The sequence below is a fragment of the Artemia franciscana genome, chromosome 15 (assembly GCF_032884065.1).
Source record: "Artemia franciscana chromosome 15, ASM3288406v1, whole genome shotgun sequence".
In the NCBI taxonomy this organism is placed as follows: Eukaryota; Metazoa; Arthropoda; class Branchiopoda; order Anostraca; family Artemiidae; genus Artemia; species Artemia franciscana.
The window spans coordinates 17,350,455-17,368,249 of NC_088877.1; the positions used below are offsets into that span (position 1 = coordinate 17,350,455).

Sequence of the window (17,795 nt, forward strand, 5' to 3'; positions counted from 1 at the left end):
TATTTGTTCTGCTAATCTGGTGAACTTGTTCCAACTGTTTTCCGATATCGTCGCTGTTTAACTCTGACTTTGTTACATTTCTGATATAGTTAACAAAAAGCGTTTGCTAAGTTGTCTCGAGGGAAGATCAGTAGGGTAACGTAGATTCAAGGGAGGGGGTCAAAGTGAGACTGAGCAGACATTGCCCTTCTGATCCCACCTTGTAGCAAACTGTATCCGGCAGTCATCTCACAAGCGTTAAAATGCCATATATCATATTTAGACCTGACAGTGACGATAAAAGACTGCGTGGAAGTTCAAAAAGCTGTCCCATTGTTGAAACATATTCGCTAATCAAGCAGTTTATTAAGTAAAGAGCAACTTTCGCTTAATGTGAATCGAAACTGCGAAAACAGTATTTTCTTAGCTACATGCTCTCACAGAATATAAATTTACTCTCGATCCTGTACATATTAAATTTATAATTGTAATTTATCTGTCTAAAGGTATTAGGCTAATGTAATTTGAATAATTTTAAAAAAGGTATAAATATGTCCCAACAAGGGATTCAATCTGGATGACAACTTCACCCTCAAATTCAACATGTCCGAGAACCCAAGAGTTGAGTTTTTCCTTCAGTCCTTCCTTCCATTTGAAAAGAAAATGTCAAAGAAAAAAGAATTTACTATCTAAAGGGATTAATTGCTTTGACAGTTCAACTGCATAATTGTAAATGTAACTGATTAATTGATGGCCAGCCGCCCAAAGTCGTGACACATTATTAAAATAGTAAATGCTTTTAATTTAGATGCGCAGAATATAGTCATTATGACTAGGGATTTTTAAAAATGTTCTAGGTGTTTTCTTTTCTAATATCCTTATTCAAAATTGAGTACTACTATCTTCTTGTCCTTAGTTTGTAATTAATTGGATTTGGAATATTTTTCCTAAGAAGTTTTTGATACGGGATTTATTATCGACAAGCCACGTAAAAATAGTTCTGCCAAATTTTTTTTACCCTGAGATGTTTTTTTTTTCTTTCGGGAAATGGAAGGAATACATTACAATACATTGTTCGTGTATTATGATTATTTTTTTTTATGTATGTTATTGTAGAAGCCCGAAGACTGGTGGTTCATAGGTTTTACCGATAACCCGTTTGGCCTTTATCACATCTTTTATTCAAATTTTGACTATTGTCATACAAACTTGGAAAAAAACCGCACAGTCTACTATGTTAGGATTTCTTGCACATATCTGTAGGAAACCAAAATACGAACTCGCTAACTCAGAAATATTAGCAGTCATGGATTCCCTGACAAGATTTATATCATGGAAAACATTTCCTGCTTTACTGAGTTATCAGTTCTTCATTTATTTATTAATAGCGTTTGTAGTAGTTTTACGCTTGGAGGATTATTTGACTTTATTTTTGCTCATTCTTGGCTTAATAGAGCTCTTTACTTTTCTTTGAAAAACTTATTTTGTGAAAAAGTTTTTTTTTAATTAATTCAAACAATAAGCCGTACGAAAATGCGGTTTGATCCCGCTTTCTATCGCTGTAATGAAAGGAAGGTTAAAAGGGACGGGCAATGTTTTATGGACTTATGATAACATGTTGGCAAAAGCTATGCTTTTTGACGATCCACCGGGCCCAAGCGAAAAGTAGAACATCCTCGAATGGAGCTAGAGGTGATCAAGTGAAGGGATTTGTCGCAAATCAAATCTTCGTTGGAAGGTGTGAGGCTATAAACAGATTGAGGGGAGGGGAGGGAAAGGAACTTGCGCGTCTGTGTTGACCTCAGATGGCTTGGTGTTGCATTGACTTTTCACAGTGGTGGTTCTGGCTTCTCTTACGCCCGGGGCAAAATCTTGATTAGCGACCCCTTCCCAGTTTCTCAAAAATCTTCAGGCCAAATTTTAATACAATTTTCAATGTTAACAAAATTTTCATTTAGTAACAGAATTTCAATGCAAAAAAAATCCCCCCCCCCAAAAAAAAAAATAAAACTAATTAAATTCGTACTACTTGCTTTTATTTTCAAGAAATACTGATAAAGAAGATACGGGGAAAAATGACAATTTCGGATTCAATTTGCTAGTGCTTACTGGCAACTGTGCCCTCTACTCTATTTTAACAAAAATAAAACTCTAAAATTGTAAAATGATTATAACCGTTAGGTTGTTTATTTGAAATTTTGCGCCCCTAAAATTTTTGCGTCCACGGTTAGTGCCCCCTTCTTTCCCTCATAAGACCGCCTCTTACTTTTCAGCCCAGAAAATCTAACTCTCCTCTTTTCTTTAAACTTTTCTTAAGGGGTCTTTTTGAGAAAAAATTCATAAATAAATACATACACAATTATTGCTCGCTTAATAGATATTATTTCGTATAAAATTGAAATGTGAATTGAGCACATTTATGCAATACTCGAGAGGATTGCTACACATGTTTTTAGGGGGATTAATGTTTGTTGATATTAGACAGCCAATTATCAAATAACGGGTTATCTCCTGCTTACCTTATGAACTTTGTGTACCAGCTTCCGTCTTTAGTAATACCGATGACTTATAAAATGTTCCCGTGATTCGTAGGTGTATGCTGACTTACACCGTAAAAGGGAATAGGTTTTCTGATAGCTCAACTGTATAAATTGGAATGTTGTGGACTAATTGCCGCCCTATACTAAACTTTTTGTTTGCCTATTTCACAGAATGACTTGGGACTTTCAATAGCTCTTTGAAATAGAATTAAAAAAGCTGTAATTACTGTCTTGTATGGACAAAGGTATTTGTCTAGTGTTAACCTTTCATTCTTAGCGACTGAAAAATAGTACTGTAAATACGTTTGGAATTCTATTCTGCATGAAAACGGTTACTGTTATTCACAAAATTCTTAGTATATTTATCTGAAGGTTTCCATTGTGCACTCCCTAGCAGACGCTTAGTATTTTTTTTTTCTTGCATTGAATGGTTTGTCTTAGAAATCTGTACAAGGGTCTATTTGATCAAAAATTCTTCAGAGGCAGACGAGTTTAATAACAAAATGGATTGAGCAGTTCTAATGTACCGTTCTTTGTCCTGTTTACAGCTGCGACGCCGCAATGACCAAACGTGGCTTAAGACAAAGGTCGCAAGATAGTCACCATAACAAATGGGATGTATGGCAGTACTTGAATATATTACCATCTGATTCGTGGTTTGTTATTAACTTGAGATGATACCACGGTTATAAAGTGAGATTTAGGCATGTTCGTAGAAACGAAAACGGTACTTATCTCTTGTAGCTACCACAGTCAAGAAGTGAAATTAGGTTAATCCTAATGAAATATACCTAAGAATGATGAAAATAAAAACTTTAGTAACACAATTATGGAAACTACAACAGAGAATTATGGAAACCAGTCCCCTCAGAACGCATTATATTAAATAAATATAATGGGTTGGTGCGCTGGATTCGGGATCCCTTGTCTGAGAGGACGCGGGTTAGAATCCCGGTGTACCCAATTCTTCAGTTTGGGACGGGGGTCAGTGGCGTGACTCTGTAAGCTTAGCCAGAGTCGACCGAGCTCTAAATGGGTACCTGGAGAAATCTGGGGAATGTAAACAGGAAGGGTGTGCGAAAGCACAGGATGGCTGGCCCCCAACCCCCTATTGCACTTCCTGGCTGAAGGGCCAAGAAACGGAGATCAGCACCGCCGGTACGGACTGTAAAGTCTAATGCCGTATCCTTTACCTCTTTACCATTATATTAAATGCGTTTCTAACCTAATCTAACTTCACCAAAATACCAGCTAAAATATTTAATTGAAATATAACTTTCTTGTTGTTTATCTCTGACGCTAAGCTGATTATCACCGAGTACTTACTGAAAGACATGAAGAAACCGGTTCTACATAGACCAAGAAATTGAGTGTGGTTTCTATGAGATATAAGTACAAAGAAAAATTATCATAACCCATCATAGAATTCATTCGTCTCCGGTCGGAATCTTAGTTCCGTCTCCCTCCTTGCGCCCTGGCTCTATCTCGTATCTTATGCTACCTGGCTCTATACCCGGCCCTTTAGTGTGCCTCTCTCTTCCCAGCCCTCTAGTGCGCATGGAGATACATAGTACGAATCCTGGGGTACTCCACAACTCAGTTATCATTTTTAACCCTAAAATATTTATAACACCTAAATGAGGTTTATATTTAAATCCGTATTTGTACAAAAATGCGATTTATTTATATTTTTCCTTGTCATGAATTAAAAAATAACAAATAATTGATTATCATGAATGTTAATTGAGCTCTGGAACAAACCCCAGGAACTGATAAACTAGGTTGTTGTGTGGATCTCAAGGCTTTGAGAAGCAAATACTTAGCTGTAAGCGTCATTGTAAAATCAGGAGAAGGGTTGGAGATACACGTTTTAGAAGGGAATATAAGCTAAATAGTATAATTTCGTATACACTAACTACAGATAACTCATTATTCCTTGGTATAACTCTTGATTTGCATGCGACTTACCAGTAGGAAAGTGTGTTCATTTAGTCTTGGAACGAGTGAAAAAGAAGATTTGTTATTTAAAAATAGGGTGGCAAATGAATTAAGCACGCAATAAACAAAGAATCTTCTCACACTTAACACGATACACGCTGCTGCCATGCGCTTCATGTAATTAGTATGATAACAATAGAGACAAACTTTCTCAACTCAGATTCTATTTGCCAGTTAGGATCAGTCTGCACGCAATACGATAGCTTCGGACTCGTTCATAGAGAAGGAATCTTTGGGATTGCCTTTATAGAATCTACAACTTTTGTATAATTTATCTCTCTGTTACTTTGACGAATTTGAACGGTCGTAATGAAACGTCTTGGCGTGTTGATTTTTTTCTCCATCAGTGTCATTGTGTTTTTTTTTGTAATCGAAAAAATTCCTCTGGACTTTTGTAGTTTTCCCTTTTCTTTTTATCTAATAAATCATTGTAGTGTTTTTTTTTGTTTTTTGTTTTTTTTTTTTGCAAAAGTCGCAACTGTTTTATTTGTTAAGAAAAAGTTATAATTCCTTTTATTTGTCATTCTTTTACTGATTTAGGCAAACTTTCCGCCTCCCCCTTCTCCAAGAAGATTTCTAGTGCATACCTATGACTATTAAATATTGGGTTTAATCTTCAATGAGTAAAATCTTGTGCGGGTTCAATATTTTCTTAATTGGGGAGGGGGTAATCTTTCGGGTTCAATATTGTCTTAATTGGGTGGGGAGGGAGTTATTTAATCCTTCGGGTTCAATATTCTCTTAACGGGGGTGATTTAATCTTTCGTTGATGCTATTTGCCTGTTCCTTGAAAAAGAAGCTGAGAATTGGCTTCAATGAAAAAGAGTGACAAAAAATATTTCCCCCGCCCATGGAGTGCCCTAATCAAGGCCGTATCCAGGGGGTTAGGGAGTTTGACCCCCCCCCCCCTAAATGTTTGGCTGATTCGTAAAAGCGTATCAAAAATAGATATACACAAATTTTGTATGTGTTTTGAGTGTTTTTGTGTACCCCCCCCCAAAAAAAAAAATCCTTGCGTGAAACAACCCCCGAAAAAAGTCCTGGATACGGCCCTGACCCAAAGGCTTAGGGTTATTCTCATAATTTTCTAAATTCTGCCTCAACAAACAAATAAAGAAAAAAACCCAAAGCGAAAAGTTCTAATCTTTCAAAGACATCAGCAGACAGAATGAAAACGTATAAATACGGTGACACTTTTTTAATAATGCATAAGAAAATAGACAGTTCGATGACAGAAAAAAAAGATGACAACTTGTTTCTTCGGCGAAATCTCTGGAGAGATGTCCTCCGAAATGTGCCGTGACGAAATAGATGTATTCCTGTGTCTTGATAGCTAAAAAGTGCTAAGGACACACACACACACAAAAGAAGCAAATTTGACCTTACTTGGGATTAAATAAAAAAAAACAAACAAGTCTTTAACTGAAAGTAAGGAGCGACATTAAAACTTAAAACGAACAGAAATTACTTCGTATATGAAAGGGGCTGCTTCCTCACCAACGCCCCGCTCTTTACGCTAAAGTTTGACTCTTTCTCTCAACTCTTCTTTTTAAAATAGTAAAAAACTTAAGCATAAAGAGCGGGGCGTTGATGAGGAAGCAGCCCCTTTCATGTACGAAGTAATTTGTATTCGTTTTAAGTTTTAATGTCGCTCCTTACTTTCAGTTAAAAAACTTGTTTTGTTTTTTTTTGTTTAATTTCTGAACGTTTTTGAATCAATGCATGTTTTGATTTTGGCTCTCCGCAGAGGAATAATTAAAATGAAACTTGCATATTTATTTTTTTGGCTAAATGGCTTTCTCATAGTTTTGATCGAATCATTTTGAGAAAAAAAGGAGCGGGGGAGGAAGCCTAGTTGCCCTCCGATTTTTTGGTTACTTAAAAAGGCAACTAGAACTTTTAATTTTTTACGAATGTTTTTATTAGCAAAAGATATACGTAACTTATAAATTAGCTTACGTAATGAACTTTTGTATTCTCATGTTTTTATTACATACTAGCTGTTGGGGGCGCTTTTTACCTTTTTTTTTAGCCTTTAGGTTTTTTAGTATTTTCTTTTTAGTTTTTTTGTAGTTTTTACCTTTTTTAGTTTTTTTTTCCTCTTTTGTATTAATGCTAAAGCCAAGGTTCGAACCTGGAACCTCTTGGACCTTGAACCTGGAACATAAAGCTTTACCAACTCAGCTACTTCGGCTTGAATACATTCGTTTTTGAATTGGTATATGATTCAGACGTCATATTGGAAATAATTCAGACGTCATATGCGGACAGACAGACAGACACACAAACAAACAACTTATTTTTATATATATAGATATATAGAGGTTCACTCCCACGTCAGTACCTCGCTCTTTATGCTAAAGCTTAAATTTTGTCCCAATTCATTAAGAATGACCCCTGAATCACAAAAGCCGTAGAATAAATAGTTGAAATTACTAAAAATACTTTAGCGTAAAGAGCGAGGTATTAGGAGGAGGTGAGCCCCTCATATGCGTAATAATTTCTGTTCATTTTAAGTTTTAATGCTGCTCCTTACTTCCAGTTGAAAAAACTTTTTCATATTTATTTTTTCATTGTGTTTTTTTAAATAATGCTAGAAAATCCTGCGCTCCCTTCATGGAAATTTTCTTCCCCCATGACAAATTCCTCGATGGAAAGTTCCCCCAACATATCCCCCTCTTCTCAACCCCTCCCCCCAACCAAAAAAATCCCCTGAAAACGTCTGTACACTTCCCAATAACCATTACTATATGTAAGCACTGGTCAAAGTTTGTAACTTTTAGCCCCTGTCACGGGGACTGTGGGGGAGTAAATCGTCCCCAAAGACATAGTTATAAGGTTTTTCGACTACGCTGAATAATGTGACTATCTCAGAATTTTGATCCGTTGACTTTGGAAAAATAATGATGACTTCTGGGAAAAACAAAACAAAAAACAAACAAATAAACACGCATCCGTGACCTGCCTTCTGGCAAAAAATACAAAATTCCACATTTTTGTAGATAGGAGCTTGAAACTTCTACAATAGGGTTTTCTGATACGCTGAATCTGATGGTGTGATTTTCGTTAAGATTCTACGACTTTTAGGGGGTGTTTCCTCCTATTTTTTAAAAGAAGGCCAATTTTCTCAGGCTCGTAACTTTTGATGGGTAAGACTAAACTTGATGAAACTTATATATTTAAAATCAGCATTAAAATGCGATTCTTTTGCTGTAGCTATTGGTATAAAAATTTCATTTTTTAGAGTTTTGGTTACTATTGAGCCGGGTTGCTCCTTACTACAGTTCGTTACCACGAAGTTTTTGAAAATTGTGGTTTTATGACATTTTCGTTCCAAAACACGAAAAGATCTTGTATTTTCGGTACTAGCTCAATAGTACGGTATTGAAATTCTTCCTTCTAGCTAATTAACTTTCTAATTTCTTGCTACTGTTACAGATTAATAAAGTTAGATATTTACCACGCCACAAGCGAAATGTCATATTACTAAGTCACATACCTTAGGCGAGGAAGATGGCCCCGTAGGTTCTACATCTTTGTTGAAGAGTCAGTAGGATTCCAATTATAATTGTATTTAACTTCATGTTCCTTAATATATTGTATGTAACATTATGTTCCTCTGAACTTCTCGTTCACGAGCTAATATGAATCGTGAATCTTACATATGTATCACCTACTGTGTTTATTGTTTCTCTCTCTTTCCTTCCTCAAATGTCTTCATTTATTAGTATCTACCGACCAAAGGCTTTAACTATGCACCGTTCATCCAAAAATAAGATTTATTAAAATGCAACCTCTAAAGGTTTTGAATTGAAGGTTGTCATCATTTTTCAGATAAAAGCATTAAAGTATTTTTGACTATGATGGAGCTTCTCGAATACCAATTTACTCTAATCTTGTCGGTTCCGTAATTTTATACAAATGAGATTTCGCAATTGCTCAATTCTATTTGCAGTATTTTCATCAAATCATTTTAAGAACATGTTCTCTGTAGCTTTATTGCACAGCTTAGATACCAATATTGGTATCCAATATATTGGTATCTAAGCTGTGCTTTACTGTCATTCGTATAAGTGACCAGATAAAAGTTGATACAGTTGATATAAATACAGTTGAGACAGTTAATATTAACAACTAATTGTGTTAGTGTATCTCGTCTTCTGTCTAGGGGTAGATCTAGAGAAAAATCTTGGGAGAGAGGCAATGTGACAAGGGTACCAATGAGCAAAATCTTGAGGTGAGACCAATGTGACAAAAAGGTGCCTATAATTGACCAAATTGACAAATTTATCCTAAAAAAGAGTGAAAACAGGGAAAGAGGACGCCAGAAAAAACATGGGTGGAGGGGGCTGGGCCCCGTGGATCCGCCGATGCTTGTGTCCTCGCTCATGTTTGTGCGCGTAGTTGTCCAAATGAAAAAAAAAACTGGAGATAAAAAGTGCTTATCCCTGCTTTAAATAAAATTTAAAAACAATTCAAAGTGCTTCTTTCTTTAGCCTCATTGGCGATTGTGAAGTCACGTGATCTTCATTGGGGCTTGCTAGCCACACGTGATCATAGAGACATCTGTCTTTCAACTCTTCGAATGCTTCTGGTCTCAGATGGAGCCAATCCTTGGTCGCTCTCTTCCTGTGATCAATTCATTGCCACTTTTCAAGCTCAGGTAATTGACGGATTTTGCTTTGTGTTCCTGTACTTTGTATAGATATATATATATATATATATATATATATATATATATATATATATATATATATATATATATATATATATATATATATATATATATATATATATATATATGCAATAATTGTATATTTATTTATGTACGTGAGGATTGAAGATTTTCATGCATGGGAAATTTTACGTTAAGTTGCTTAAAAAGTAGAAAACTGGTAATTGCAAAAATATTTGTATGTACTATGACAAGGGATTACAACAATTCAAAAACCTTAAAAAAAGAAACCAAAAGTTTGAAGGTTATTGGAATTCGTTGGTAGAACTCGGACGCATACGTATACGCGATATCTTTTTAAGACATAGAAAAAAGTTAAAACAATTTTTAATCTCAGTTCAGAATCGCTAAAGTTATTATGTAAACTGCAAAAATATTATGGTTCCTGAGCAATAATTTTTTTGTTTTAATTCAAACATGAAAAATACCCGAAAATCTTTAAATTACTTTGTTTTTTCATTAAATAAAATCAGCTCGCTACATGGAACGCAACCAGTGAACACAACCAATCCAATTGTACAATGTCAGTAGGAAGGCCCAAAAAACGAAAATTTACAATTATTACAAATGATAATTATTTAGAACCACTTGAATTATCAAACGTGATAGGACTGAGAGAATGACCCGAACATATTAAATTTACAATGGGTGAAAATCAACAACCTGGACAATCAAATGTGACAAGACCTATACGGGCAGCTAAAGACACGGGCGGTTAGAAGATATGCGAAAACTTGAATTTGAGCGCGCCAAAAATGAAAATGAAGAGCAAAGACACGGGCGGTTTGAAAACATGCAAAAACGAGAATTAGAGCAAGTCAAGATGAAAATGAAGAGCAAAGATGCGGGCGATTAGAAGTCAGTGCTAAGCTAAGTCAGTACCACTTGAATTACCAAACGTGATAGGACCGAGAGAATGACCCGAACATATTAAATTTACAATGGGTGAAAATCAAAAACCTAGACAATCAAATGAGACAAGACCTATACGGGCAGCTAAAGAAACGGGCGGTTAGAAGATATGCGAAAACTTGAATTTGAGCGCGTCAAAAACGAAAATGAAGAGCAAAGACACGGGCGGTTTGAAAACATGCAAAAACGAGAATTAGAGCAAGTCAAGATGGATGAAAATGAAGAGCAAAGATGTGGGCGATTAGAAGTTATGTGAAAACGAGAACCTGAGCGAGTCAAAAATGAAAATGAAGGGAAAAGGTACACGCGGTGAGAAGACAGGTGATGAAAATGAAATGATATTGAAATGATAAATGAAATGATAAAAATGAAAAGCAAAGACACAGTATAGAATATATGCGAAAACGAGAATTAGAGCGTGTCAAAAGCTAAACTGAAGATCAAAGACACACATGGCTAGAAGACAAGCGACACCGAGAATATGAGTGGGTCTAAAATAAAAATGAAGAACAAAAACGCACACGGTTAGAAGACATAGGTGAAAATCAACAACCTGGACAGCGAGAATCAACACCCGTCTAAATGGGACATGAAGATAGCGATGATGATTGGGTTTGGAATTGATGATAAGGTCATCAATGTCTACCTGAAAAAAAAACAAAGGTTCGGCGATATGTATTTCGTAATGACAAGAGGCAAGGCGAGGTTAAACAAATTAACTTCACAATGAGTGAAAATTAACAACCCAGACCGTCAAATGAGACAATGCCTAAAAAGCCAAAGGTTACAAGTGTTATAAATGATAACCCGTTGGAAGAAAAAGAAGTTTCTCTCCAACCATCTGAACAATTAACAAATCTACAACCTGGATCATCATCTGAGACTAGACCAATAAGGGCAGCTAAAGCAAAGGGCATTGGCAAATTGTCTTTAGTAATGAAAATCCAAAATCAAGACGAAAGAAAAACAGGGTCAGAAGATCATCGATAGGGAGAATCAAAACGTGAAAATATAACTCATTTGGAGGTTATTGTTTACAACGACAATCAGTATATACAAGCTTAGCACTTGCCGAGTGTGGAGGCCCGTATCAAAATCGACTACATAGATTTTTTTTTACTAACTGGCATATTGACATTAAAACAGCCAGTAAAAACGGTCTAAGACGGTCACAACTTTAAGGAAGAATTTGTATTTTTCCCGTAATGGTTGTATTTAACCTATGGTGATGCCAAGACACCAAGGAGAGGCTCACATTGCCTGCGGTTACAAGATAAGTGACGATGAGAGTCAATATAGAAAAGCCTGTCGCTTAGCAATGACAGGGCCTGTCCTCAAAATGGGTTACATAGTTTATTTTCTTCTTGAAACTGGCAAATTGACATTTCTGGACACAAAAACGCTGTAAGTAGGTCACAATTTTAAGATAGAGCTCTTATTTTTCCCATAATGGCTGTATCTAACCTATGGTAACACCAAGACATCAAGAAAAGACTCAAATTGTATGCGGGTAGAAGATAAGCGATAATGAGAATCCATATATAGAAGCCGGGGCCCTGTGGCGAAGTAGCTGGGCTCCCGGTACTATATATATATATATATATATATATATATATATATATATATATATATATATATATATATATATATATATATATATATATATATATATATATATATATATATATATGCGTATATCATAATTATTTTTTTTTGTATCCGCCCCACCCCCTGAAGAACAAATTCTGGATACGATCCTGGTTAAAAGGCATCCATTTTAATATCACTGATGGAGCAAAACACGCAGCAAAAATATGAAGCATCGCCTGGAGAAGTGCATCAACCTTTACGTGCCCCTTATAAAATGGTGAAGGTGATTTCCCATAAAATGTTTACATTTTTGGGTGGAAATGGTGATTAAAATTGGGGCTCAGGCAACAAAATCCCCTCTTGCTAATTTTACCTTTGCTACCCAGTCAATATGTCTGTCTGAAAAATATTTGCGAGCCTACCCTTCCCCCATTATAGGCTGCAGTCTAGCCAGTTGTATTAGGATTAAGATATGACAATACCTGTTCCCTCTTTCTAGCTAAAAGCGAAACTAATTGGGAAAAAAAAGTAGATAACTTGGAACTAAAGTTTTGGAGGTACAAGAAAAGCAAAACTCGTAATTTTATTGTAAATTATTTTGTTAACTGTTGTAAAATCTTGAAGGTAATTTAATCACCTTAGAGGAAACCCGTATACCCTGTATCCACTGTGTATAATTGTAATACATACATATTCATGGTAATATATAGTTGTGATGTTTAATATAGCGATAATTTGAGGTTAAGCAACTCAATGTAGCTGTGATCAACTCAGAGCTATGGACTACCAGTGCGTCATACATTCTGTAATTTCAAAGAGGAATGATGATTTGTAGCTCCCAACGCATATTCTATTCTCAACGGGAGTTAATAATTATGGTTGTAAATTTATTATGTTCTGTGATGGTTGATGGCTAATTTCTTAGTGTACATTATTAAATCTGCCTTATTTTTCGGCATGTTATGCTTAATTCTAAGCAACCTTTTCTATACAAATGTTTTTCATTCATCTTTAAACTTTGGACTACCTCAGTTTGCCGTCATTCTGCGATTTTTCACTACCATTTCCATATTCCTTATGTGTTTTCGTTTAGTTCCTCTGCTTTTGTGTTTTTTAACTTTTCTCCTACCCTCTCGCAATACAAGTTTCGCGCACTGGCCTGGATGTTCATAAAATTTCAATTTGCATGTCTCCTTTCCGCTGTTTATCAATATGTGGTCCAAGGCACGCACTAAGACATTTTCACCCCGAATCAAAATGATCCACCCTTCGGATATTTTTTTTTAGCTTTTATAAATATCGCCTATATTTCTCTTCTTTTGGCAGTAGCACCTACCCCCTCCCCTTCTTGCTCCAAAAAAATGATCTAGCTGGGCTATTCATGACCCATATTTGGGAAGTAGTGCCAATATTGCCAACTACTAAGCGCAATTGATTCCACTTAGGTCTCCCTTCCTTCCAGGGCCTGAGACCTGATGCTGTATGTCCAGCGGCTGGATCTAGTCAATCGCTCACCGTTTCCCTCCGCCGACCTGGTCGACAAGGTGCCAACGCAACAGGAAGGGGTATCCTCTCGATGTCAGGGCTAAGCCATGGGGTGGTTCGTGTTGACCAAGAGGATTCTCTTACTTCTCTGACCTTACAAGACTGTGGACATGTCTTGCCTGGAGGTAAGAAGAAATGAAACTTTCTCTTTTTTTAACTTGATTGATTTTACGACTGAAGAAAAAAAGAAGTTAAAAAAAAAAACTTTAAATTATTTGGGGCGGTTGTTTTGGCCAGCCTTTTATTTTACCTTCAATAGGGGTAGTGCTAAACTTGAAGAAAACGGTTAACTTTTTTTAATTTGATTAGGCTTCTTTTCTTTCTTTTACGTTGTTTATTCTGCTTATTTTCCGAATTATTTATATGATAAAAAAGAAAAAAATAATTTATCCTTTGTGGGATGTTCTTTATCTGCTATGGTTTTCTTCTTGTTAATTTCGATTTTTTATTTTTCCATAACCGTTTTTTTTTGTGTCCATTCTATAACAGTTTTTAGACTAACATGTACAACTTGGTCATATTTTCCTTTTAACATGAATTATTCCCCTTTGTGAAATATTCTTCTTCCTCTGTTTGATTACTTGGATACGCTAATGCATAATCTCTGTGCAACTCCTGACCCTGTGGCAGCTGGGATCGAACCATGGGCACCGTATTGCCAAACAGAGCAATGCACTATGCCAACACAGGTTGTAAAATAGTAGCAAGAGTAAAAATAGAGATAAAGTATAATCAGTGTCACCAATGGGGGAGGGGCCAATGCCCTACCCCAAAATTCTGAAAAAAATTTTATGTGCTTTAATCCCCCCTCCGTATCTTGAAAAACGTATTTTTGCATCTTCATTAAAAAGGTCGAAAATACCCCCCCCCCCCAAAAAAAAATCTGAATTAGCACTGCTTGGTATAATTAATTGTCAAATAAATCTGCACGGGGTCGATGCTTTGCCTTGGGAAAGAGCTGATTGAAAAAAAAAATGTTTTCAGGATCTCGGATGTGCCACGGTTTTGCTGATTTTTATGTATATGTATCTCTGAAAAATCCACAGGTATAGCCAAGATAATAATTTAAAAGGTAATATCTCCAAGAGCCAAAAATCTTTACTTATCATTTTGACATTTCCTCGTGACAACGTCTAAATCTGTCATTAAAAGAAAAGTATTTGAATAATGTAGGGCATAAATCAGAACAGATTTTTGATGCATTTATTAACATATTTGATGTTGACATATTTGTGTTCACCGATATAACATATTTATGTTCACAGATTTGATGACGGTTATAAGAATAGATGGGACACCGCAATTGTGCAAAACTGACGAAGTTGGAGAGCTTTGTGTTTCAAATGTGGCGAGTGGCAGTTCATACTGGAACCTCCCAGGTCTATCAAATAATATATTCAAAATTGTGCCGCTAATAACCGAAGGTGAAAGGAACCCTTTGCCTCCTGAGACTGAGTTTGTTAGGACGGGACTTCTTGGTTTCTTAGGACCCGTGAGTTTACTGGTCTTTTTGTTTAGTGTTTTCAAGTTAAGATTGGATTACCAAGTTATGGTTCTTCATTGAAGAAACGCTTATTTGTTATGAGTTAACTAAACTGAACCATGTGAAGGCATCCAATCCTCAAAATTGAAGGAAAAACTTTGTAATCCTGTACCAGTGGCTTCATTCTTGTTATATTTAGTGTGCATCCCACCAAGGTTCTGCTAGGTCTAAAGACAACTATGAACCTTTTCTAGATATACTAGTTATTATGTTAGTTAGTAAATGCATAATACATACTACATACTTTCGTACACTATTCGTGATCATAAAAGAGAAATTAGCGTGTTCCTCATTTGTTTTTCTCACAGTCTGGGCTGATTTCTGTTCAATCTAGGTTTTTTTCGTAATTTGAAGTAAGAAATCAAGATTGAATCACAATTGACACAGATTGTGATTAGCAAACCGATAAAGTCAGTGCTATTAATTCACGAAAATTTAGGGTGGGGTGTGTATATTTTTCAAAATCTAGGAGATGGACAAATTTGTCGTTTTTTCAATTTTTATGGCACTTGGTATTAACCAAGTGACATATAGCAATCGCAAATTCTATCGGTCTGTCGGTCCCGGTTTTGCTACTTTCGGCACTTCCAGGTAAGCTAGGACGATGAAATTTGGCAGGCGTATTAGGGACCGGACCAGATTAAATTATAAATAGTCGTTTTCCCGATTTGACCATCTGGGGGGGGGGGGGAAGTGGGGGGCCCGTTAATTCGGAAAAAATAGAAAAATTGAAGTATTTTTAGCTTACGAACCATTGATCGGATCTTAATGAAATTTGATGTTTGGAAGGATATCGTGTCTCAGAGCTCTTATTTTAAATCCCGACCGGATCTGGTGACATTGCGGGGAGTTTGAGGGGGAACCTAACATCTTGGAAAACACTTAGAGTGGAGGAATCGGGATGAAACTTGGTAGGAAAAATAAGCACTAGATACGTGATTGACATAACAGGAACGGATCAGCTCTCTTTGGGGTAGTTTGGGGGGGGGGGGGTTAATTCTGAAAAAAAAGAAGTATTTTTAACTTACGAACGGGTGATCGGATCTTAATGAAATTTGATATTTAGAAGGATGTCGTGTCTCAGAGCTCTTATTTTAAATCCCGACCAGATCTTTTGACATTGGGGGGGATTTGGGAGGGGGAAACCTAAAACTTGGAAAACACTTAGATTGGAGGAATGGGGATGAAACTTGGTGGGAAAAATAAGCAAAAGTCCTAGATACATGATTGACATAACCTGAACTGATCCGATATCTTTGGGGTCGTTGGGGGTTGGGGGTTAATTCTAAAAAATTAAAAAAAATGAGGTATTTTTAACTTACGAACGGGTGATCGGATCTCAATGAAATTTGATATTTAGAAGGATATCGTGTCTCGGAGCTCTTATTTTAAATCCCGACCAGATCTGGTGACATTGGGAGGGGGAAACCTAAAACTTGGAAAACACTTAGAGTGGAGGGATCGGGATGAAACTTAGTGGGAAAAATAAGCACAAGTCCTAGATACATGATTGACATAACCGGAACGGATCCGCTCTCTTTAGGGTAGTGCGGGGGGGGGGGGGGTAATTCTGAAAAATTAGAAAAAGTGAGGTATTTTTTACTTACGAACGGGTGATCGGATCTCAATGAAATTTGATATTTAGAAGGATATCGTGTCTCAAAGCTCTTATTTTAAGTCTCGACCGGATCTGGTGACATTGGGGGGGGGGGGAGTTTGGTGTGGGGGAACCTAAAATGAAGGAAAACGCTTAGATTGGAGGGATCGGGATGAAACTTGGTGGGAAAATAAGCAGAAGTCTTAGATACGTGATTTACATAATTGGAACGGATCCGCTCTATTGGAGGGGGGGGGGGGTTAATTCTGAAAAATTAGAAAAAATGACGTATTTTTAACTTACGAAGGAGTGATCAGATCTTCATGAAACTTCATATTTAGAAGGACCTCGTAACTCAGATCTCTTATTTTAAATCTCAGCCGGATCCAGCATAATTGGGGGGGGGGGGGGCACTTGGGGGGAACCTGAAATCTTAGAAAATACTTAAAGCGGTGAGACCAGGATGAAACTGGATGGGAAGAATAAAAACCTGTCTAAGATACGTGACAGACATAACCGGACCGGATCTGCTCTCTTTGGTGGATTTGGGGGGGGGGGGGTAATTTTGAAAATTGAGGTGTTTGTAACTTACGAAAGGGTGACCAGATCTTATTGAAATTTGATATTTAGAAGGATCTTGTGCTTTAAAGCTCTAATATTATTTTCCTACCAGATCCTTTGACATTGGGGGGAGTTGGAGGGGGAAACCGGAATTCTTGGAAAACGTGAAAATTGGGGTATTTTTATCTTACGAATAGATGATCGGATCTTAATGAAATTTGATATTTAGAAGGAATTCATGTCTCAGAGCTCTTATTTCAAGTCCCAACCAGATCTTTTGACATTGGGGGAGTTGGAGGGGGAAATCTTGGAAAACACTTGAAGTGGAGGAATCGGGATGAAGCTTGGTGGATAGAATAAGCAAATGTCCTTGATACGTGATTGACGGAACCGTACTGGATTCGCTCTCTTTGGGGGAGTTGGGGGGAGGGGTTCCGTGATTTGGCGAGTTTGGTGCTTCTGGACGTGCTAGGACGATGAAAATTGGTAGGCGTGTCAGGGAGCTGCAAAAATTGACTTGGTAAAGTAGTTTTCCCAGATTTGACCATGTGGGGGGCTAAAGGGAGAGGAAAAATTAGAAAAAGTTAGGTATTTATAACATACGAGTGGGTGATCGGATCTTAATGAATTTTGATATTTAGAAGGACACCGTGACTCAGAGATCCTATTTTAAATCCTAACCGGCATTAAGCCTCTTATTTTCCTTTTAAATCAATCTATGGATTTATAGAATTTTGTTAGAGCTCATACCTTATGATCTCTTGGCTCTTAGCCCTATTTGGCTCGTCACAAGTG

At 36.7% G+C, this 17,795-nt stretch overlaps 1 protein-coding gene across 1 annotated transcript in view; it reads left to right on the plus strand.

Annotated features, from left to right (window-relative positions):
* Positions 1-17,795, plus strand: part of LOC136036111 (disco-interacting protein 2 homolog A-like) — a 255,860-nt gene that overhangs the window by 191,385 nt on the left and 46,680 nt on the right. The window contains exons 14-16 of the mRNA XM_065718124.1: positions 9,014-9,180; positions 13,217-13,424; positions 14,565-14,791. Of these exons, the coding sequence (XP_065574196.1) occupies positions 9,014-9,180; positions 13,217-13,424; positions 14,565-14,791 (602 nt within the window). The remainder of the gene's footprint in view (positions 1-9,013; positions 9,181-13,216; positions 13,425-14,564; positions 14,792-17,795) is intronic.